The sequence below is a fragment of the Lolium perenne genome, chromosome 4 (assembly GCF_019359855.2).
Source record: "Lolium perenne isolate Kyuss_39 chromosome 4, Kyuss_2.0, whole genome shotgun sequence".
NCBI lineage: Eukaryota > Viridiplantae > Streptophyta > Magnoliopsida > Poales > Poaceae > Lolium > Lolium perenne.
The window spans coordinates 267,401,113-267,425,241 of NC_067247.2; the positions used below are offsets into that span (position 1 = coordinate 267,401,113).

General features: G+C 47.3%; 1 protein-coding gene across 3 annotated transcripts; it reads right to left on the reverse strand.

Moving 5' to 3' along the window:
- Positions 1-1,350: 1,350 nt before the first annotated feature.
- On the reverse strand, positions 1,351-7,139 carry LOC127294892 (putative potassium transporter 8). 3 transcript variants are annotated; one of them, XM_051324799.1, is made up of 10 exons: positions 7,121-7,139; positions 5,590-5,698; positions 5,238-5,472; positions 4,904-5,149; positions 4,751-4,804; positions 3,797-4,057; positions 3,617-3,669; positions 3,397-3,520; positions 2,772-3,026; positions 1,351-2,618 (listed from the first exon to the last, which is right to left on the reverse strand). In XM_051324799.1, the coding sequence occupies exons 2-10, from the start codon at positions 5,617-5,619 to the stop codon at positions 1,525-1,527; spliced, it is 2,352 nt and encodes a 783-aa protein (XP_051180759.1). In that variant the 5' UTR covers positions 5,620-5,698; positions 7,121-7,139; the 3' UTR covers positions 1,351-1,524. The 3 variants fall into 3 exon arrangements, with proteins under 3 accessions (XP_051180759.1, XP_051180756.1, XP_051180757.1); XM_051324796.2 differs by lacking the exon at positions 7,121-7,139 and adding an exon at positions 5,816-6,109; XM_051324797.2 differs by lacking the exon at positions 7,121-7,139 and adding an exon at positions 5,816-6,109 and having other exon boundaries at positions 5,590-5,701.
- Between the last annotated feature and the right edge of the window lie 16,990 nt (positions 7,140-24,129).

The following is a 24,129-nucleotide window of genomic DNA, read 5'->3' on the forward strand; positions in this document are numbered from 1 at the left end:
CCTAGGATCCAAAATGACTTTTCGGGGGTTTGGGTATTAAAAACCTTGAGGAAATGAAGACAAGCTTATTGTGCAAATGGTGGTGGAACTTAGAAAATGAAGAGGGTTTATGGCAAAGTTTAATTTAGGGAAAATATGTTCATTACAGGCCTATTGCTTTTGCGGATCATAGGTAATTCGATTCTCCTTGCTGGAATAATTTGCTTAAAATTAAACTGTTATATATGAACAATAGATGCATGAGGATAGGATCAGGTTAGCAAATAAGTTTTTGGGATGATGCTTGGTGCACAATAAATCCCATTAAGAGTATTTTTACTGAGTTATATGATATTTGTAACGAGATAAAAATAGGAGGCTGCTAGAAGAAATTGGGTGTTTACTTCTAGGAGATGGTTGGATGCAGGTGACAGGGATCGACAAAGGAAAATGATGGATTGTATTTTACCTTGTTCTCTTGATGTGGATAAAGACAGTCCAAATTGGAAGTTAAATAAATTTGGAGTTTTTTCAGTTAAGTGTGTATATAAAAATTGAATGAAAATCTGAGAAATGGAAACTTTAAATATTTATGGAAGGCAAGAATACCACCAAACATTAAAATTTGGTTGTGGTTGATCTAGCACACAGTGCTATTGCAACAAAGGATAATATGCACAAATGAGGGTGGCAAGAAGATTTTAAATGCAGACTTTATGATGATCTGGAAAGTATACATCATCTTTTTTTTATTTGTCCTGTGGCTAAATATATGTGGAGTGTTCTCAGCTTTGGAAGAGAGGGGTAGAAATTTTACTCAATATTTTAGATGGATTGGAAAAGCGTTGCCTGGTAAAACAAACCTTCATGTGGTGGGTTTGGCAGCTTTTTGCTGGGCTTTATGGAAGCTAAGAAATTAAGCTTGTTTTGAATTCAAATGGATTGGCTCCTCTGCAGATATAGCCTGTATTTTTTTTTGAGTTATTGAGCAGGGTTGCAGTTCGGCATTGATAAAGATGGCATTGTAGCAGGTGCAAGCACTTCGCAAAAATTGCTTTCTCTTCAAGATTCACCATCGAGGAAGAGACTGGCAACCAAACAAGCACCAAATCCTTGCATTACACCATATTTTAGATTCAAAAAAATCATCAACCCAACTTCTTTGAAAGAATTCTTTGTTTTCCATTCATGTGTTTTTGTAATCACATGTGAATCAAAGAGGCTTGTAGAAACTAATTAAACATGTTAACACCGTTCACTCAATTGTCATTTTGAGGTTGAGATGACAATGTACATGTGGTAAGAAATTTAGAGCCTAACTGACGAAACACGTTAAGGTACATGAGCACTTGGGCAGCACAAGCAAGAATCTGAAGTTATAAACTATACAGCCGGATGCAAAATAATCTAGGGGGCGTTACAACATCACTGACAAGTTACCTACACAGCAGGTCAGCAGATTTATGATACAGGAACGTGTGTATAAAGTACTCACTGTATCAGGATTCAAAAACACAGGCAAAAACTAAGAAGAAACATGTCGTTTCATAGCACATATACCATGCCGACCTCCAGGAGCGACGCCGGTGGCACCCGCAGCACCACATCCGGGCCACGGCAGTTGCGCCGAAGGAAGTTGTACCCGACCACCGTCAGCTTCTTCACCACCGACGACCCGGGCTTGCACTGAACATGCGAGTGCCCCAGGATGAACGCCGTGCCGGCCTCCCTTGCCGCCGACAGTGCCTCCAGCTCCTCCGTCACGTGCTTGTCTGCATCAGGGCTCGCCACGAGGCTGTCTATGAAGAACCTCACCTGCTTCGCCGAGTTGGCATGCGCAGCAAGTTCCACTCCTGTTCCACGGGGGCTGTCGGCAGGGGCCATCATCTCCACGGACGCGGCCGAGTGCTGGACACTGTCTTGCAAGTCGTAGCTCGCTTGGTCTCGGAGCGGGTTGCTTCCGATCACGGACAGCCCCGGCTCCCACTCCTCCAGCTGCTGCTCGCTGGCCTCACTGCACCGGTACGAGGCGTCGAGCTTTATGAACCTTGCCAGGCTCTCGATCAGCTCGGTCTCGAATGAGTCGACGTCCTGGTGAACATCACGGTAGCCATACCGCACAATGCACCGGTACGACCGGTGGCCCGGGGGACCAACTCGACCGACGAGGTACCGCTCCTTGGGAAACACGTATGGCACTGGCACCGACTTGACGCATACGAGGACCAAGACGTTATGGAATGCCGGGAGGTTTGTGACAAAGCGAGAGAAGTTGGCGGGGACACCTGAGGTGAGATCAGTATAGACAAGGCCGATGCCTGGTACGCGGACCATGCCAAGCTTGTCACCAAGGGCGAGAAGCCACTCCAGGGTGACCTTGTTCTGCAGGTCAAACTCATATTTCTTGATGGTCGTGAAGTGCCAGACTAGCATGACTGCCATGAGGATGAGGGCCAGAAGGATCGGGAGCCATGCGCCCTCGAGAAACTTAATGAGCGATGCTGAGAAGTAGAGCGCCTCAACGGAGCCAAAGAAGACAAGGAAAGCCAGGGCCACAAGCGGTGGCTTGTGCCAGCACACCATGATGACAAGGGATGTGAGGAATGTGGTAACCAGCATCACTGTGATCACTGCTAGTCCTGCACAAACAGCACAAGGTTCAGAAAGTTGCAAGGCTATCGAAGACTCTGAAAATACTAGTAGCCACATACATGAATGAAGGAACTCCAATCAGATTGTATTGGCAAAAAAGTGGTAAAAATTAAACACTCTATGTGAGAAGGTTATCTTACCGGATGCATTTCCCATGTGCTTTGTGTCTCGAAATCCAACAGTCACAGCAATGCAGAGGATCATGAGCAGCCAATTGATCTCAGGGATATATATCTGGCCATGAATTTTCTCAGATGTGTGTACAACTTTTACCCGAGGGAAGCAACTTAGAGACTGGCTCTGATTGATAATTGAGAATGTTCCGCTGATGATAGCTTGGCTTCCAACCACTGAAGCCAGAATTGCCAGTACAAGAACAGGCCATCTCACCTTGTCTGAAGTTTGCATTAAACAGAAAACTATAAATTCACATGGATTCAAATGGTAATTTTATATTTATGGCGTAGGAAATATTAGATGAGCTATCACTCGATCAGACAAAAATTTATATGTTGTGATATACATCTTCACTGGGTTAGACAGGGTGGAGTGTGGAGTATATACTACAAGTTAGATTATAAGAAGAAAGATATATTCAGACCAAAAAAAAACTAGGAGTACTAATCATCATACGAAGGTGGTGGATGAGAATTCAGTATGGTAGATTTAGAAAACTAAGTTTCAACTTCAGTAATCCAAACTGTGATGTCTTGTACATACTAGTTTCTGTTGTAAGTTAGATGAGCTGCAGTGCCGATACATTACCTGGAACTGCAATGTAAAATCCAACTTGGGAGTTTGAATAGAAGTCATGATGCTTTGATAAGTACGCAGCCTGACCCATGTATGCCAGAATCAACGCCGGGTAAACTAAAGCAGTGAAAGCAAGCTGTGATAAAACCAAATGATCAGCACATTAAAAATGAATAAATATTAATAAAAATATTATATGTAGAGGAATTCCCATCCAGGATAAACAAATTACCTGGATTGCACTGTATGAGAAGTGCCCAAGATCCGCAAACATTGCTTCAGATCCTGCACCGTCATGCAAGCTAGATAGTTAACTTCTGCTTATTATGCAGTCAATACGAACAGAAGAAAGGAACTTCTAAATCTTGTTAATGTCCATGACACAGATATTTATAAGCATATCGCATCATACCTGTCATGCATAACAAAATTCCACCAAGTGACATCCAGCCATATTTTCTAGTCTTCTTTAAGAACTTGAACATGTAATAAGGATTCAGAGCTTGGTAGACATGAGGATTCCAATAAATGATATTATAAAGACCAAGAGCACTCATGCAGAGTAGCCAGGCTAGTACTATCGGGGCAAAGATGAATCCAACCCGATGTGTACCAAAATGCTGGAGCGCAAACAGAAATGCCAATATGACGCAGGTTATGGGTATGACAGCATCTGCATGTAAAAGTGATCAATCATCAGAGCCACCAAATAGGTTTAAATCGGAACTCGGGGGATGAGGAAATATCAGCCGAAGGAAGTTTTTTAATTGTTATATTCTTTTGAACGAAGTTATGCACATGGCTTATGCATATTCCCAAGGAAAAAATAATATTTTGGAGGTGACAAATTTCAAGTTGGCATTGGTACCAGCATAGAAATTAAATTATGCTTTAGGCCTCTAGCAAGAAAAAGAAGTCTGATTTACCCATTTATCCATATTGCCGTCGAACATTACTGGGATATATGATAAATCAGTTTGCTATCATACGTTACACACCTATATGTTACACCCGTACTAAGATCCAGAATGCAAGATGGACAATGCTGCTCTCCTACGTTATATCCATACTTCCCAATGCCGAGGGTAAACATTTGTCCCCCTTGTCGATTTTAAAATGCCAAGTAGATTCTGTTTGGGGAAATAATAATTAATAGATAAAAATGGGATACAGTTCTTTGGGAATACTCCTATGTCCAGGACGAAACATCTCAAAGGGAAGTTCATGAGTATTCAATGCCAATGCAAACAAGAAATTGATAATAACTGATGTAGCGGAGTTTTGACCAATAGTATATACTATGTTCTTTGGCAACAGTATAAGAATGATATTAAGAGGAAATTCCCCCAAATAAAAAGAAACTCACATTCATGGTGCTGTTTGGACAAGGAGAACTCAAGCCCTGAGACTGCCGAAAACACTGTCAACATAGATGGAAGACAGAATCCTTAGTTAGGAACCAGCCATTATTGATGAATTAAAAACAGCCAAGCAGGCTGAGGAAAGAAGGCTGGGGTACCAGATATAGCCGGCGTGAGGACGCCGTCCCCAATGACCATGCAGGTGCCGATCAAGACCATGACAAGGAGCGCGGTGTGCAGGTTCTTGTGCTTCTCGAGCCACACCTTGACGCGGGTCTTGTCGGCGGTCTCAGGGTTGCGCTCCAGCTTGTAGGTGGAGAGCTCCTCGTCCGCAATCTGCCTGTTGGGCAGGAGGCTCACATTGGCGTGGCGGCAGATCAGAGAGTAGAGGGCGAAAGTGCCTCCTGCAGACAAATCAGATAGTTAGCCAGCAAATCAAATACAGTGGGTGAAACTTGCGGAGCTGATTCGTGGCCGCGCAGGTATGCGTACCCTCGCCATTGTCGTCTGCCCGGAGCACAATGGAGACGTACTTGATGAGCGGGATGAGCGTGAGCGTCCAGAAGACGAATGAGAGGACGCCGAAGATCTCCTCGTTGGTGTCCGAGTGCTGGATGTCCTCGGCGAAGGTGCTCTTGAAGACGTAGAGCGGGGAGATGCTGAGGTCCCCGTAGACCACCCCGAGGCTCTGGTAGGCCAGGAGCATGGTGGTCTTCCATGAGTCCCGCTGCAAGAAGAAGCACAAACCTTGCTTTACTTTATCTGATAAAGAAGAAGAGCACACTCTACAGGTCTGCTCTGCTCCATAGATTGCGCAGCGGTTTAGGGGATAGAAGGCACGCACCTGCGGGGATCTCCCGAACTCGAGATCCATTGCTCTGAGAAATCAATCAATCAGCCAGCCAGCCAACCTCCTCCACACATAACAGCACGCTCAGCTTAGTAATCTCTTGCTGCTAGAAAACAGAGAAGCACGGGGCTAATCTTAGACACACTGCCGTTACGAAAATCCAAAGCAAATCTGTTTGCCCAGAAATACAGAAGCGAAATGAAGGAAAGAAGTTGGATACCTCGAAACAAAAGAGAGGAGATGAGTGCAAGAAGGATTTTGAGCTCGCAGAAACGGGGAGGAATGATGGAAGGGGATGGATGGATAGAGAGGAGGACCAGCTTGCTAGCCGACCAGGAAAAGCGAAAGGCACATGCCACGGTGAAAAGATGGTGGAGCCCTGCTACGTCTCGCCGGAGGGACGGGGTTATTACCGAGATGGGAAGGCCACGTGTTCCCGGAGGAGCTGCAGACCCATCACTGCCACTCCACTCCCAATCACTCCCTCCTTCTAATGCCAACAACCAAGAGCCAAGAAACACCTACAGCAATGCCGCCGAGTGCTACAGGCAGCAAGGAAACCGGAGGGAAGGAGGCGAGGTCGAGGGACAAAAGTACTCACTTTCAATGTCACATCTACCTATCAACTACGGGAATCCATGGATGGAGATGCGCGAAGGGGGCTCTGTCAGTGTGTGGCCTGAATCAACCCAAAATTGTGAGCAGTAGATAGTGGGAGAGCTTGGTTGAACGAAGCCATGTGATGGAAGCTAGGGACAAACGCATGTGTACCAGCGGGTCGCCCTCCTCCTCCTCCCCACTTTACTGTGGAGCAAGCAATGCAGGCCCATGGATGGATGGATGGATTGATCAGCAGCGTGTCGCAATAATCCTGGAGAAACCAAAGACGGAAGTCCTCTACCCGTTTTGTTGCCGTCAAAGATCAATGCGCGGAACTAGTTGTAGTAGCGGTGGTTATCGCTGTCCTAATCTGCAGTCGCTCTGTAGTTGCCGCTCCGGGATTCCTGTCCGCTTCTCGGGGAGGCAAGGATTGGATGGGCGGGGTCGCCATCGCCGATGCTGCTGGACGAATCAGCCACTTCTTACAGCAAACACAGCACATAGGAACTAACTACCTACGTGCTTAGGCAGAGTACCGATGTACGTGAGACGGCAAAACAAAGCTAGCGCCTAGATATGTGATCTTGGCTTTGTTAGCTCGACTCGACCACCTCACATTTAGATGAAGCAGATCGAGAAGTTCAAATCTTTTGATGCGGATACGATGCTCATTCCTAAAAGGAAGAGATACGGGTTTCTTTTATTGCTAGCACCAAAGAGTGTACGGTAACGGAGTGAAACGCGTTTCAAGTCTGGAGGAAGAAAATAAAGCGGGGAATTAAGGAGCGGCTCAGGACAGGCAGACTTGCAGAGCCATAGCCACCACCTTTAGCATTTAAACCCGGAACGATGGAGCGAGTTGGTAGTTGCAGCAGTACTCTGATGAGATGGGCGAATAAATTCCGAGGAAAGAAATCTGGCGTACCTGATCTTCTCCATAGCGGAAGAGATCTCCCGGCATTTATGTCGAACCCTAGTAGCCAGATGTGGAAGTGGAACGCCACTAGCCAGACCACGAGACGACGACGACGCCCCGTACGCGACGAGGAAGAAGAAGAAACGTTGGCGTCCGACGCAGCACCTCCAACAGACGAGCTAGTACTAGCCTCCCACGGACCACGGTGCTACTCCACCTATCTCCTCGCAGTGCCCGTATGCTCCCAAAAAATATGCTCCAGATAAACGGGGGAAGATCACACAAGTGTAGTGTAGGTGCTCGCAGCGACAATATGCTATGGGCATTGCGACTAGGACTAGCCACGTACGTATGCGGCAGCTGGCTGCTGTATATGCTACGACGGAATTTGACCAATTAGTTATCTGAGGCGATTTGCACAAAAATAACCCTTTTGTCAAACTATAGCACAGACTGACCCTCCGGCGAAACTATTTCACGGATCTAACCCTTTTGTGTGGCGCCCCCCTCACGGGCGCCACACATGCCCATGTGGCGCCCCTGGCCCTGGCGCCACACACCCATCCGACGTGGTCTGCCGACGCCGAGCCGGTGACCCCGATCCGACGTGGCAAAGACGAGTGGCGCCAGCCGCCGGCGCCACACTTTGAAAGTGTGGCGCGCCGTGGCAAGGGCGCCACACATCCACTTAAGTTTGGCCGCGCGCGCCTCGGCCCTCGACCAGTTCTTCTTTCTCCTCCCTCTGTTCTTGTTCTTTCCTCAAAGGCGCCCGGTTTTTTCTCTCCCCCTCTCTCCCCCCCACCAAATCAACCACCAAATCGTCAGATCTGTCCGTGGAGATCGTTCCCAACTCGTTGCTTGAGGTAATCTCCTCCGTTTCCCCTCTTTTCATCCATTGATTTTGTGTATTTGCTCCAATGTATATATGAAACCCTAGATGTGGATTTGGTTGATTTGAGGGTGGAGATGGATTTGGTTGGATGTTAGGGTTGTTGAAGTAGAAGAAATGGTAGTGTGCTAGTTTGTATGGGTAGATTATGTTGATTATGGTAACTAATGAACACATGTATGTATGTGTTGTTCATATTATGCTAGGGGGATGGATAGAATTGTCCATGTTCATCATGTGGAGAAGGATGCTTTCTTGAAGGGAAACATAGAGCCGGACCCGGAAGAGGTTGACTTGGTGTTTGACGTTAGCCCTAGCTTTGCGGAGGTGGTAGCACAAGTTAGGGTTGAGTTGAATTGGAATGAGCCAAATGATGGTGTTGAGCTAGAGGGAAGGCATAATGTGGGGTTTGGAATGCACACCCGTTGGAAGATAATGCGTATCAACTCCGAGCAACGTTGGTTCATTTACAAGGAGACGGTGGCCGGGTCACAAGATAAGGCTTTGGAGTTGTTTGCAACCAAGACGGTTGAGGCTTGTATCGAGCTTGACCTTAACCGGCCCTCCTCCCCCGTTCGAGAGAGGACTCCTCCACCCATGAGCCAAGAAGAGGCCACCCAATCTCCCATTGTCCAATCTCCCATTGCCCAACAACCTCCGTTGGATAATGAGTATGATGAGCATGACGATGGTGATGATGGTTTCGAGATGAATTGCAACAATATCGGTGATTTGGATAAATATTGGACGCAAGAGGAGATGGACCACTCCATTCCTTATTCCCGATGCTATGCGTCGGACTCGGATGATGATGGACCCGAAGAGGAGGTTGACGAGGATGGCTTCACGGCTAAGGAAGCCGAGATCTTCAAGAAGGTAACCGGACGGGATATCCGGGTACCATTGTTCCGTGATGTTAGTCTTGCGGATGGAGCCGTGGTTGATGGTGGCAAAAGTTTACTTCTTGGAGCTAGGCCACAATCCAAGAGAGATGTGGATGGTAGGACGGCTATGATCTCTAAAGGGCTAACGTTTGATACATTCTTGGAATTGAAGATATGGTTGAAGGAGTTCTCCATTAAGCATCATCGCCCTTACATCGTTGTTCACTCGGACTTGAAGAAGCGGTACACGCTAAAATGTGTGGATAAAAGGTGCCCATGGGTTGTCCGTGCACGACCTTTCAAAAAAGGGCCCTCTTGGCACATAACAAGTTGTGTAGCCACTCACATGTGCCGGGGGCCGAAGCTTGATGGCAAGGATGCACAGCCGGACCACCGTCAACTCACATCCGAGTTCATTGCATACAAGCTCTCGGCGGAGATCTCATCACTTCCTATCATGAGCATTAGGTCCGTGCAAGATACGGTCAAATCCACCTTTGCATACGACGTCAAGTACGGGAAGGCATGGAAGGCCAAACAAGCCGCATTCAAGATGTTGTACGGTGATTGGGAGGAAGCATACAACCGTATCCCTAGGTTGTTGTTAGCGATGGCCGCAACTAACCCGGGCATGGTGCATGTGGTGGAGCCTTCCGCAACCAAAATGACTTTGCATGATGGTAAAAGAGTGAGGGTATTTCACCGTGCATTTTGGTCATTCGAGCAATGCACGAGGGCATTCGAACATTGTAGGCCCGTCATAGCCGTGGATGGTACCTTCTTGACCGGTCAGTACAAGGGCACACTATTGGTGGCAATAGCAAGTGATGCGAGCAACCGTTTAGTACCATTGGCTTTTGCATTGGTAGAGATTGAGAACAACAAGCCCAACGCCAACAAACCCAACGCCAACAAGCTCCAAGCACACAAGCCCAACGCCAACAAACCCCAAGCACACAAGCCCAACGGCAACAAGCTCCAAACACACAAGCCCAACGACAACAAGCTCCTACGCAACAAGCTCCAAGGCAACAAGCCTCAAGGCATCAACCACAATGGCGACAAGCTCCAAGGCAACAAAGGATTCACATAGGGCTTAGTAGAGGTGGCCGTCGCGGTGCTAGTATGCTACGATACCTAGCGGGGCCTTATCCGTATGTGTCTCCAAGTTACTAATTGCATTGTACTTTCTATTTTCATATTCCATGACTAACTTTGGTTTTTCAATTTGGTTTACAGGTATGGCAACTCAACCCACCAAGGGGAAGGGAGCATGGGAGGGCAATGAGAAGGAGGAGTCCGCTTGGGAGGAGGCGGTAAGGACGGTGCGGAAGAAGGAGAAGGAAGAACTAGAGAGGAAGAGGCGGGAGGAGATAGCTAAGAAGAAGGAGGAAGATGAGCGTATGCAAAAACAGTATGACGAATACATATTGTTCCACAAGAGGAGGAATGCCAAGCTGAAGGCCGATGCCACGGGCGCCACACTGTGCAATGTGGCGCCAGTGGGAAGGGCGCCACACATTGACATGTGTTAAAACCATGAAAAATCCTACCATATTCCAACAAAACTGTCATCATGTCAAAAGCTATGTCATACACACATCATATCAACAGCCATTTTGTACACACATCATGGACATAACATCATCATACCTAACATCGTAGCACATAGTTTCATACAATTTAAGATAGCATTCAAACAACACGAAGCAACGAAGATAGAGTTGACAACACTCGACGATCTAACTATCGGTGTCGGAGCCGGATTCGCCGGTGTGGGGGTAGTGCACACGGCAGGCGGTGTCGTCGAACACCTTGACGATCATCTCGCCGTCCCCCTCGTACAGGAAGGTGAGCTGGCAGCCGGGCTCGAGGTGGAGGTCACGGGCGAACTTGTCCCACCCCGTGTGCAGGTACATCTTGCCCTGCCCGTCGAACAGGACCTCCACGGACCAGCGGCAGAAGTTGCAGCTAGCCTCCCGTAGCTGCAAGTGCGCCGGCTCGTGGCCGTCGACGAACTCGGCGAACTTGTCCGGTAGCCGCTTGATGCCGAGTGGGTCGTTGTCGATGCGGAGGAGGAACTCGAAGCAGCGTTCCTCATGCGAAGACGAGGAGGATGCAGGTGACGGTGACCGTGGGGCCCTTGCTGCTCCACCGCGGCGGCCCCTTCCCCGGCCCGGGGCGCCAGATCATGGCGGCCCCTTCCCCGTCCACCGGGACCGGCCATCCTACATGTTTACATTTTTGAACCATATTACGATCCATTCCACTAACAAATATGAGTTACTATATCACAAATACTAGGCATACATGTGGGTTCATACACATACATACACATACATACATAGAGTTCATACACATACATGTGAAATTTCATATGTAGATTTCTACAAATCTATGGTTCAAACACATGCATACATGAGGCTACCATCTCCAACACAAACAATACAATATAGAGTGCACAAAAGAAAAAAAACATGTCTAGGGTTCATGTCCAAATTTAGCCCGATCTATGAAATTAGTGGATGAATGGAGAAGATTTGAAGGAGATTACCTTGACAAATGGATGGGGAACGATCTCCACGGACAGATCTGACGATTTGGTGGTGGATTTGGTGGGGGGGAGAGGGAGGAGAGAGAGAACCGGGATGGGGGGAGAGGGAGGAGAAGAACAGAGAAAGAAAGAAAGAACTGGTCGGGCTGGGCTGGGCGCGCGCGGCCAAACTTAAGTGGATGTGTGGCGCCCTTGCCACGGGCGCCACACTTTCAAAGTGTGGCGCCGGCGACAGCGGCGCCACTCGTGCTGCCACGTCGGATCGGGGTCACCAGCTCAGCGTCGACGGGCCACGTCGGATGGGTGTGTGGCGCCAGGGCCAGGGGCGCCACATGGGCATGTGTGGCGCCCGTGAGGGGGGCGCCACACAAAAGGGTTAGATCCGTGAAATAGTTTCGCCGGGGGGTCAGTCTGTGCTATAGTTTGACAAAAGGGTTATTTTTGTGCAAATCGCCGTTATCTGATTGCCCTGCAGCTGCAGGCCTAGCCTGCAGGGTGGTGAGAATTCTTAAGACGGGTGGTGGTGACCCGTGAGGCCGTGACGCGGTGCACGGTCGGGGAGAAAAGATGGGGAAGATACTACCGAGGGAGGTGTTGTGGTCTGTCCGCACGCCGACGCAATTGTTTAGCCGAGCCCTGATTTTTCATTAGGCGATGCTCTTGTAGTATGAGCGTGGGGATCGAGCTCCTGCTGTTCCCTGACAGTTTCAACCTTCAACTTCAGCGCCGGAAAACACGAGTACGCCCGGTACTCGCGTCGCGTCTGCGCCTAGGACGGAGAACCAGCGGACAAACACGGTCTGGATGGGACTGGGATCAGGTGACATGCACACAGCATATCACCGGTGAACAGTGCTTGTAACATGCGTCTAGTTTTTTGCCGTTGGATCAAAAATTGATGGACAGATGAACATAAACATGATCATGCTACAGGGATCGTCTGCAGCGACTTGTTACAGTGCATGTGCTACAGTGTCATCTACAGTGATGCGCTGCAGTAATTAATCTGGTTCGCTCAATTTTGATCCAACGGTCCAGAGTGCATGTTACGGCACTGTTCACCGGTGACATGCTGTGTGCATGTCACCTGATCCCAGTCCGTCTGGATGGATGGGCGTACGTGCACGCTATTGTTTATTCCGAGCACCTAAAAGGCGTGCACCACCTAGCTTTTCCTCTTGCTGGACATCCCCACTATCGGAGCGACTCAAAGGCAGTGATTCAAATGATGTGGTTATATTTGTTTGGGTCGCGTTGTGAATAAAGTTTAAATCACGGTTCAGCCTACCGAGCCAGTGCTTCCAGTGGCGCGCGATCCATTAGGTCCATACCCCGACCTAATTTGCTTAAAGTATTTTAAAAATATTAGCTACGTTCATGGGTTACATTCATAGTTTGCTTGAAGCAAATTGATATCAAAACATAGTATGAGACCCTAGTCGAAGACCTTGACGGTGAGAATGGTGTGCCCATCAAACTTGAAGACGAGGAAGTGCATGCCCGAATTCAATGGTGTGTGCGTGGGCGAACCGCCTCCAGCTGTTGTAGAGGTACATCTTGCCCGGGCCGGTTGAGCCGCCAAGAAATCGCGGTACGAGCTCATGGAGTTCTTGCCCATAGATCACCGACACAAAAATCACGGGGAGGCGCAACCTTTTCCCCCAAGTGGATGGTGAAGCCGAACTCGAACCGGAGAGGATGATGGTGGCGACAGGGAGGATGGTCAAGCTGGAGGGGGGTGTCGCCCTAGTGTCAAGTGATGGGCTGCTGGGGTGAAGGTAGAGGCGGTTGTCGCCCTAGTGTCAAGTGCTAGCCTCTGTGAGTGGCATCTCCGACTGTTGATGCCTGGTTACCTTGGTGAACTGTGGGGTTTATGGAAGCCGACAGAAATCATTGTGCTTTTGCACGACTACGACAACGGCTACGGGCATCATCACCTTCTTGAAGATGTCGTCTAGGCCTTTCCACCATGGCCCCTACCATGCAATGAGGGAAATCCTGGATCCGTTCTGCTGGTTCAGACAGTGGCGGCGCTACAGCGTCATCATCCCCTTGTTGGAAGCGATGTCCAGTTTACTCGTGGAGCCCCATGTTGGTAATTGGAGTCAAAGTTGGCCGCCACTTAGAGCGTGGGCGTCTAGGGTGCAATATACAATGGAGCCGACGTCTCTTTTGGGGACACTATCCTCGGGTCCAGTCATGTCATGTCGTCCACTCGCCACTTCTAGCGATTTAGGTGGGTTGTACGTCGACGGGTGCCATCCTGGAGTTAGAGATGTTTTCACTAGTGGGGAAAAGCCTACCAGTCGCGTGCCATTTTTTGCTACCAATCGCGGGCCCTAACCTGCCACTGGTAGCTCGTTAGTGGTAAGGTCTTAGGGCATCTCCAACCATGGGACCCAAACGGACGCGCTGGGCCGTGCGTTTTGGGCCATTTGGGTGGCCGCGCGGACACCCGGACAGCGTCTCGCGTCCGCGTGTCCGTTTGGGTCGCACGCTGCGCTCAACGCGCGAACGCAGCGTAAATTCGAATAAAAACAAAAACAAAATTTAAAACTGTTAATTCGAACTAAATTTCATTAAGCATATGCCCTATTTTGGGCGCATTTGTACATAGCCCTATTTTGGGCAAATAAACTAACAAAAGAAGCCCTCTATATGGGCTTTCAAATTTAAAACAAAATAAATAAAAACCTAAGCTAGGGTTTGGTCGACGACGCGGTGGCCGCCGGTGCGCCGCCTAGTCCCTGTGGGCGTCGTCGGCATCGGTGTCGGCGTCGACGATGTCCCCGGGCGGCGAGGCACTGTTGTGGCTCGACCGCGTCGGGGACTCCGGCCACGGAGACCACAGGGCCTCCTCCCATGCGGAATGGGGGTCCGGAGCCACCCGAGGAAGCGGCGGCGCGGCAGCATGGAGCTGCGCCTCCTCCCTGAGGTGTTGCTCCCTCTCCTGCCATGCGCGGCGCCTGGCCTTCTGGCGCCGCTCCTCCTCCGTGCGGCGCCTGGCCTCCTGCCGCATCTGCTCCTCGCGCCGCTCCTCCTCCGCGCGGCGCCTGGCCTCCCGCCGCCGCACCGCTTCCTCCTCCTCCCGTCGCGCCCGGCGGGCCCGGGCGTACAACTCCTAGGGCCTCGGCTTCCTCCACCGCCCGTCGGGCCTCTTTCTCCATCGCGGAGGTGCGAATGGCCGCTTGGAGGTGCGGCCATTTCGCTTCCTCCTCCGCCGCCGAGATGAGCAGAGCGGCGCGGAGGTCGGGGTCCTCCTCCGAGGACTCTGGCTTCGGCTCGAGCAGTAGCGGCGGCGGTTGCGCTAATGTCGCGCCGCCGCGGGCGGCCTCTCCGATGTGGTGGCCGCCGCGGTTTCCTCCGGCCCGCAGCGCCGGCGGAGGACGGCGGCTGCTGCTCGCCTCCTCGTCGTTGGCTCCGGGAGCGAACCTCGCTTCGGGGCCATGGCGGAGGTTGCGCTCGGGGAGTGGACAGCGGAAAGGGGAGTGGACTGGAGGGACATATCCCTCCAGTCCATATTTAATAACCCTCCCCGGTCACCGATAGGTGGGCCCAAGGGAGACGAGCAGCCAAGCGGCCGGACGCGACCGGACGCCGCGTGCCATCCGCGGCCACTCAAACCTAGCCCATATTTGGGCCGGGTTTGCGTCGTTCCGTACGCCGCGGCCATCCGCATTTGCGGTGCGTCGCCACGTTGGGCCGCTTTTTTGTCCGGCTGGACCCATCCGGACGCGCGGGCGTGGGATGGGTCGCCCCGTTGGAGATGCCCTTACTAGTCTCGTACCCGATATGTGACTAGTATGTTAGGTACGAGTCACGTGCGCACCGGCACGATGCCAATAAGTTACTAGTCGTGTGCTCTCGTTCGGTCCGCTACCAGTATTTTTTTGGCTATTTTTAAAAAAAAGCTGGGACGAGTGCCCAGCTGTCCACGTGATTTGTCACAAAACACCCTAAAAACGAAAACAAAGCGATCGAATCAATGTCACATCTTTGTGGCGTTGGCGAGATCTAGGAGAGGATTCGATCACCGGCGTAGGGCATCGGCGTTGGCGGAGCAGGGCGTCTAGAAGTTCAGAGATGGTAAACCTAGATGGGTGAATAGGTTTCTACAGATTTTAATTCTTTCTTTGCAATATTAGGCTTTGCGGGATATAAAGATGAGCCTAATGCAAACTAGGTGAAACAACCTATATGAGGATACAAGTAACTCAAGCACGAAGGCTCTCACAGGCAGTTATATCACAAGTAAGGAGTTCGGTTAGAGATAACCGATAGCACGCGGAGACGAGGATGTATTCCCGTGTTCCCTTCCTTTGCAAGAAGGTAGATCACGTTTGGAGGGGTGGTGGTCCCACGAAGGATTCCCCACGCCACCAAGGCTCACCCTATTCTCCGGAGCCTATCCCACGAAGGAATAGCTCACTCACTTGTGGTAGACTTTGAGGTAGCCTCCAAACCTTCACAATCTTGTCAGGAGCAAATCCACAGCCCGGATGCTTTCGGACCACTCTTGCCCACCTAGGGTTTCCAAGGAACCCTAGAGAGCAAGCTTCTTGATGAATACAAGGGGGAATGAGATTTGGGTGGAGGAGGAAGGAGATATGAGGCTTTTGGTGTTTCTAGCAATGGAGTATGAGAGAGAGAGCTCAAGAACAGCTTGTAGTGTAGTGCCTACCCCTTCAGAGGTAGGAGAAGGGGTATTTATAGTGTTTCTTGAATTCTGGCCGTTGCTCACTTGCCACGTCGGCAGATTCCTCGAGGAACCCGGTCGACCGGATTTGGCGCTGGACAGGCCGGCGCACGGGCCTGTCAGACCGGGCCACCGACCGGACTCGCCGGTTTCAACCGGAGCAGGGACCGGGTCTTGACCGGAGCAACTTCTTCGCGTACTAGACCATGCCCGGTTGGCACAAGCGCCAGGCCCGGTTGGGCGCCGGGGTAGCCGGTCAGGCATCCGGTCCGACCAGACCTGTGACCGGAGCGTCCGGTCCAAACTGGGCTGGCGACCGGGCCCTGACCGGACCAATGCCCAACCTTACTGGACACCACCCGGTTGGCACCAGTCCTGAGGCCGGTCGGCGCCGGGTTGGCCGGTGCCAGGGCCGGTGATGACCCACAAGTATAGGGGGTGTATCGTAGTATCTTCGGTAAGTAAGAATGTCGATCCCAACGAGGAGCAGAAGGTGTTGACAAGCAGTTTCGATGAAGGATTCACTGTAATGCTCACAGACAAGTATTCAGGGGGTTTTGATGTTGCAGATGAATAAAGTACGAGTAAGTAAAGTGCGAGAGTAACAATTGCAGCGAGTGGCCCAATCCTTTTTAGCACAAAGGACAAGCCGGTTTGTTTACTTATAATGACCAAACGTTCTCGAGGACACACGGGATTTTAGTCTAGTGCTTTCGCTACATACGGCTAATTAATCTTCATTGTTTTGATAAGTGTTGTGTGGGTGAACCTGTGCTAATGTACCGCCCTTCCTAGGACTAATACATACTTGTGATTATACCCCTTGCAAGCATCCGCAACTACAAGAAAGTAATTAAGATAAATCTAACCACAGACTTAAACTCTGAGATCCTGCTATCCCTCCTGCATCGATATACCAACGGGGGTTTAGGTTTCTGTCACTCCGGCAACCCCGTAATTGGCAAACGAGTACAAGATACATTCCCCTAGGCCCATAAAGGTGAAGTGTCGTGTAGTCGACGTTCACACGACACCACTAGAAGAATAACACCACAACTTAAATATCATAACATTGAATATTACTCAACCATACTTCACTACTAACATTTAGACTTCACCCATGTCCTCAAGAACTAAACGAACTACTCACGAGACATCATATGGAACATGATCAGAGGTGATATGATGATGAATAACAATCTGAACATAAACCTTGGTTCAACGGTTTCACTCAATAGCATCAATAACAAGTAGAAATCAACACCGGGAGAGTTTCCCCTATCAAACAATCAAGATCAAACCCAAATTGCTACAACGGTGACGATGTGCAGCGGTGGAGACGGCGGTGATGATGATGAAGATGATGATGATGGTGATGGAGATGATGTCCAACTTGATGGCGGTGACGATGGCATCGATATCCCCCTCCGGGAGGGAATTTCCCCGGCGGATCTCAGCCTGCCGGAGAGCTCTTTTCTCTCTGGTGTTCTCCGCCCCGCAGAGGCGGCTGTAACTCTTCGCGAGGTACCCTCTGGAGCTTAGGTTTTCGGGACGAAGGCATACGCGAAGAAAAGGAGGCGAGAGGGGGCTGTTGGCCCCCTCCTCACAGGGCGACGCGGCCAGGCCTTGGGCCGCGCTGGCCTATGGGGTGGGCCCACCTCGGCTCCCCTCGGCTCCCCCTTCTGGCTCACTTCGTCTTCTGGAAAAATAGGATTTTTCGTATAATTTCCGTCAACTGTTGATCTTCCGAAATATTGCATTCTGACGACGCTTTTTCCAGCAGAATCCTGGCTCCGGTGCTCGATCCTCCAATAATCATGAAACATGCAAAATAGATGAAATAACATAAGTATTATCCCCAAATATGAAATATATCAATGAATAACAGCAAATTATGATATAAAATAGTGATGCAAATTGGACGTATCAACTCCCCCCAAGCTTAGACTTCGCTTGTCCCCAAGCGAAACTGAACTCGGTAAACAGGACCACATGTTTATGGAGTGAAGAGTCGATAAATAAAATACGGACAAGAAGCATCATATTCATTCACACAAGACATTCTAGTAAACATCTTCCTCATATAATTCAACTTGAAACAAGTATAAGGTAATCACAAATGAAGGTGCATAAGAGATCATAATTGGTGATGGCAAACTTTGTTCTTGGTCAGAGAACAATTAACAGGTTATACTTATCTTACCGAGCAGCTCTCTCATGTTAAGGTTTATATGGCACAACTTGCATACTCAATCATAATAGTCTCCTCATGATCATTGATAACTTGCAAAGCTATACTCATTTAGATAAAACTTATACTAAACAAGGAAGAATAAAAGACATGATGAAGCAAATCACAATATAATGGTTTGATCACAACAACTCAAATGCTTGCTTAAGATGGAAGGAAATAGGTTTACTGACTCAACATAAAGTAAAAGACAGGCCCTTCGCAGAGGGAAGCAGGGATTAAATCATGTGCTAGAGCTTTTTCAGTTTCGAAATCATATAAAGAGAATAAAAATAACATTTTGAGAGGTGTTTGTTGTTGTCAACGACTGGTAGCGGGTACTCTAACCCCCTTGCCAGACAAACCTTCAAAGAGCGGCTCCCATTTTATTTTTATTTTGTGTGGCACTCCTTCCAACCTTTCTTTCACAAACCATGGCTAACCGAATCCTCGGGTGCCTGCCAACAATCTCATACCATGAAGGAGTGCCTTTTTATTTTAGTTTTATTATGATGACACTCCCCCCAACCTTTGCTTACACAAGCCATGGCTAACCGAATCCTTCGGGTGCCGTTCATCAATCACATACCATGGAGGAGTGTCTATTTAGGTTAATTAATTTGGGACTGGGAATCCCATTGCCAGCTCTTTTTGCAAAGTTATTGGATAAGTGGATGAAGCCACTAGTACATTGGTGAAAGTTGCCCAACAAGATTGAAAGATAAAACACCACATACTTCCTCATGAGCTATAAAACATTGACACAAATAAGAGATAGTAAATTTTGAATTGTTTAAAGGTAGCACACGAAGTATTTACTTGGAATGGCAGGAAATACCATGTAGTAGGTAGTTATGGTGGACACATATGACATAGGTTTGGGTTAAGGTTTGGATGCACGAGAAGTATTCCCTCTCAGTACAGGTCTTTGGCTAGCAAGGTTAATTAGCAAGCATAAGAGTCGAGGGAAACAAACAAATATACATGTGATAGAAACAATCATGCATCTTCCTTGCAAGCACAAACAGTTTTAACTTCAGAATAATAAACTATGAGCTAACAAGAAAGAAAGATAATGAAACAACTACATGTATTTCTCTTTTCTACTTAAACTTCAAAGTGTTGTTGCTATTGACCAATGCTAAGTTTGCCAAAACCAAATAGATTTATTCAATGCTCCCAAAGTGATACCAAAACTAATAACAAGATCAATCATATAATAGAGATTGCAAACTAAAATAAGATGTGCAATATGTAAATGATAAGACTTCTCATTAATATTCCATAACGATAACTCACACCAAGGGATACATAGACAATCAACTAAAGAAGAGATACTTCCACACTGCAACTCATCTTATATGATAACTTCCCTACTCGTGATATGACACTACTTGATAATAAAAAGTAAAAGGTAGTGATGATGTGATACCGCGGCACTCCCCCAAGCTTGGAACAAACCAAGGGGATGCCAATACCGATGATGAATTACTCCTTTGGCGATGGTGGTGATGAATCCCCGTCATCAGACTTCCAAGGAAGAGGCTCTCCATCAACAAATGACATCTTGGTCTCGGGAATCCTGAAACTAGCAGCATGGCTTATGTGTTTAAACATGTTTTCATACTCACAGTTCTGATTCTGAACGTCATAGAGTTGAGCTTGGAGTTTGTTGGTGGTGTCGTGAAGTGAGAGGATGTCGCCCCATAGCTTTGCAATCTCCTTCTCGTGTGCATCAATAAGTTCAGACACAATCTTGTGGAAGATGTCCACCTCACGCTCAGCCATCTTCTTGTATTTGAAGACCTCTTGTTCTAGCTTCTCCATCCCGTCTTCCAAGCTTCCTTCTCCTTTAGGACCCTGGACATCCTTGATCTGCAGTTCTCCCTCAACGAGCAGCAACTCCTTGGGGTGCATCCTCAGCTCCTCCATGTACAAGTTGTCAACGTCCTTGCAGGATCTGTCCTTCGGAGTTTCCGACGAAGACATGATGGCTCTAGATCCAAAGCAAATCCTGGCAGAAACAGCTTGAAACAAAACACGTCGAGAAAACGATATACGGACCTCCAGGGGTCCGGGGGATTATATACCAGGAATTTTTATGTCAAAAGGAAAGTACCAGGTCGAACCAGAGTTGGAAAGGAGCGACGAGGCGGCCAGCTCATAGGGCGGCGCGGGCCAAGGCCTGGCCGCGCTGGCCTATGGGGGCACGCTCTCGTGCGTCTCCTCCACTCCGTTTCGATCTCGTAATTTTTCATATTTTCCAAAAACAGCAAAAACATTGTTCAGAAAGTAAATTGCGAACTTTTTATTACCAGTGCTGTTACCTATTCAAAGTCGAGTTCTGGCGGACTGTCAATTTGTCCTTTGATGAAGGCCTCCGGTGTTTCCACTCGAATAACATCAACATCTACATTGTAAGAATCACCTGAGATATAATGCTTGAGTCTTTGTCCATTCACCACTTGTGTGGCATTGCCTTGGAGAGAGCTAATTTTAATTGCTCCTGAACGATACACCTCCTCAACAACATATGGTCCTTCCCATTTCGAGAGTAATTTCCCTGCAAAGAATCTGAGACGAGACCGATACAATAGGACTTTATCCCCAATATTAAATTCTCTTTTGATAATCCTTCTATCATGCCATTTTTTAACTTTCTCTTTAAAGAGTTTAGCATTTTCATAAGCTTCACTTCTCCATTCATCTAGAGAACTCAATTGCAGCAACCTCTTATTACCGGCAATTTTAGGATCTTTATTTAATTCTCTAACTGCCCAATAAGCTTTATGCTCTAGTTCTAAAGGTAAATGACAAGCTTTCCCATAAACCATTTTATAAGGTGACATTCCCATGGGATTTTTATAAGCAGTTCTATAAGCCCATAGTGCATCCTTCAATTTACTAGCCCAATTCTTTCTAGTTTTATTAACAGTCTTTTCCAAGATAGATTTAATCTCTCTATTTGATAATTCTACTTGCCCACTAGTTTGAGGATGATAAGCGGAAGCAATTCTATGATTAATACCATATTTAGCAAGAGTTTTTCTAAAATCACCATGAATAAAATGAGAACCTCCATCAGTCATAATATATCTAGGAACTCCAAATCTAGGAAAAATAATATCTAAAAGCATTCTTAAAGAGGTCTCACCATCAGCACTTTTTGTAGGAATGGCTTCCACCCATTTAGTAACATAATCAACATCAACAAGTATATGAGTGTTACCTTCTGAAGAGGGAAAAGGTCCCATGAAGTCAAATCCCCAACAATCGAACGGTTCAATAACAAGAGTATAATTCATAGGCATTTCATTGCGTCTAGAGATATTACCAACCCTTTGACATTCATCACAAGATAAGATAAACTTCCTTGCATCTTTGAAGAGAGTTGGCCAATAAAAACCTGATTGTAGAACCTTTTGCGCGGTTCTATCTCCGGCGTGACGTCCTCCATAAGCACTACCATGACATTTACTCAATATCTCTTGTTGTTCATATTCGGGAACACATCTTCGCAGGATACCATCCACTCCTTCTTTATATAAGTGTGGGTCATCCCAGAAATAATGCCTCAAGTCATAAAAGAATTTCCTCCTTTGCTGAGCTGAAAAGGTTGGAGGCAAGTACTTGGAAACAATAAAGTTAGCATAATCAGCATACCAAGGACTGTCTCACGAGCTCACCTTTATTACAGCCAATTGTTCATCTGGAAAACTATCATTAACAGGAACAGGATCATAAGCAATATTTTCCAATCTAGACAAATTATCAGCAACAGGATTATCAGCACCTTTTCTATCTACAATATGTAAATCAAATTCTTGCAACAGAAGCACCCATCTAATAAGTCTTGGCTTAGCATCTTTATTTTGCATAAGGTATCTAATTGCACCATGATCAGTATGTATAGTAACTTTTGAATCAACAATATAAGATCTAAACTTATCACAAGCAAAGACTACATCTAACAATTCTTTTTCAGTAGTAGCATAATTTCTTTGAGCAGCATCAAGGGTTTTACTAGCATAATGAATAACATTTAATTTTTTATTTACTCGCTGTCCAGGAACAGCGCCTACAGCAAAATCACTAGCATCACACATAATTTCAAATGGTAAATTCCAATCAGGAGGTTCAACTATAGGAGCAGTTGTTAAAGCTTTCTTTAGAGTTTCAAAAGCTTCCTTACAATCATCATCAAAAACAAAAGGTACATCTTTTTGAAGAAGATTAGTAAGAGGCTTTGAAATCTTGGAGAAATCTTTAATAAACCTCCTATAAAACCCAGCGTGACCAAGAACACTACGAATACCTTTAACATCCCTAGGATAGGGCATCTTCTCAATTGCTTCAACTTTAGCTCTATCAACTTCAATACCTCTCTCGGAAATTTTATGTCCCAATACAATTCCTTCATTAACCATAAAGTGGCATTTCTCCCAATTAAGAACAAGGTTAGTTTCTTCACATCTCTGCAAAACTTTATCAAGGTTCCGCAAGCAATTATCAAAAGAATTCACATAGACAGAAAAATCATCCATGAATACCTCTACAATACTCTCGCAAAAGCCATGAAAAATAGCAGACATGCATCTTTGAAAAGTAGCAGGGGCATTACATAAACCAAAAGGCATACGTCTATAAGCATAAGTTCCATAGGGACAAGTAAAAGTGGTTTTCTCTTGATCCTTAGTTTTAACAGCAATTTGTGAAAATCCAGAATAACCATCAAGAAAACAAAAGTGAGTATTTTTAGATAACCTTTCTAACATTTGATCAATAAAAGGCAAAGGGTAATGATCTTTTTTAGTAACCTTATTAACTTTACGATAATCAATGCACATTCTATACCCTACAACTACTCTTTGAGGTATGAGCTCATCATTATCATTAGGCACAACAGTCATTCCTCCTTTCTTAGGAACACAATGCACAGGACTAACCCATCTACTATCAGCAATAGGATATATAATACCAGCTTCAAGAAGTCTTAATACCTCATTTCTTACCACATCCTTCATCTTAGGAATTAGACGACGCTGAGGTTCAACAACAGGCTTCGCATCATCTTCCATATTAATGGCGTGTTGGCAAATAGAGGGAGAAATCCCCTTCAAGTCATCAAGAGTGTAGCCAATAGCACCTCGGTGTTTCTTTAATATTTCCAATAACCTTTCTTCTTCAAACTCTGAAAGCTTAGAACTAATAATAACATGATATATTTTCTTATCATCAATATGAGCATATTTAAGATTATCAGGCAATGCACTAGTAGGAAAACCCTTATAGGCAAAAGCTTAGTTCTGTGGCGCACCACTAAATATGCGCCACAGAAACTTTTTTTGTGGCGCACCAGGCAAGGTGCGCCACAAAAATAGCTTAATTTTGTGGCGCACCAAAGAACCCTGCGCCACAAAAACTAGGTGGGCCCCACCAGCTGACACCCCCAATCATTGGTTTTACTATTTCTATGGCGCATGTACTGCAGTGCGCCACAAAAATAAGATATTCTGTGGCGCACGGCCACGGTGCGCCACAAAAATAAGCTATTCTGTGGCGCACAGCCACGGTGCGCCACAAAAATAAGCTATTCTGTGGCGCAGCTTGGCTCGTGCGCCACAGAAATAAGGTATTCTGTGGCGCATTTGTTCAGGTGCGCCACAGAATTAGCGAACCAGATCTACAAAAGTGAGCCAACCTCCCACCTACCACACTACACAAGTCATTCTTCTTCCTCCATCTAGCTCGTCCCCCCTTCTCTC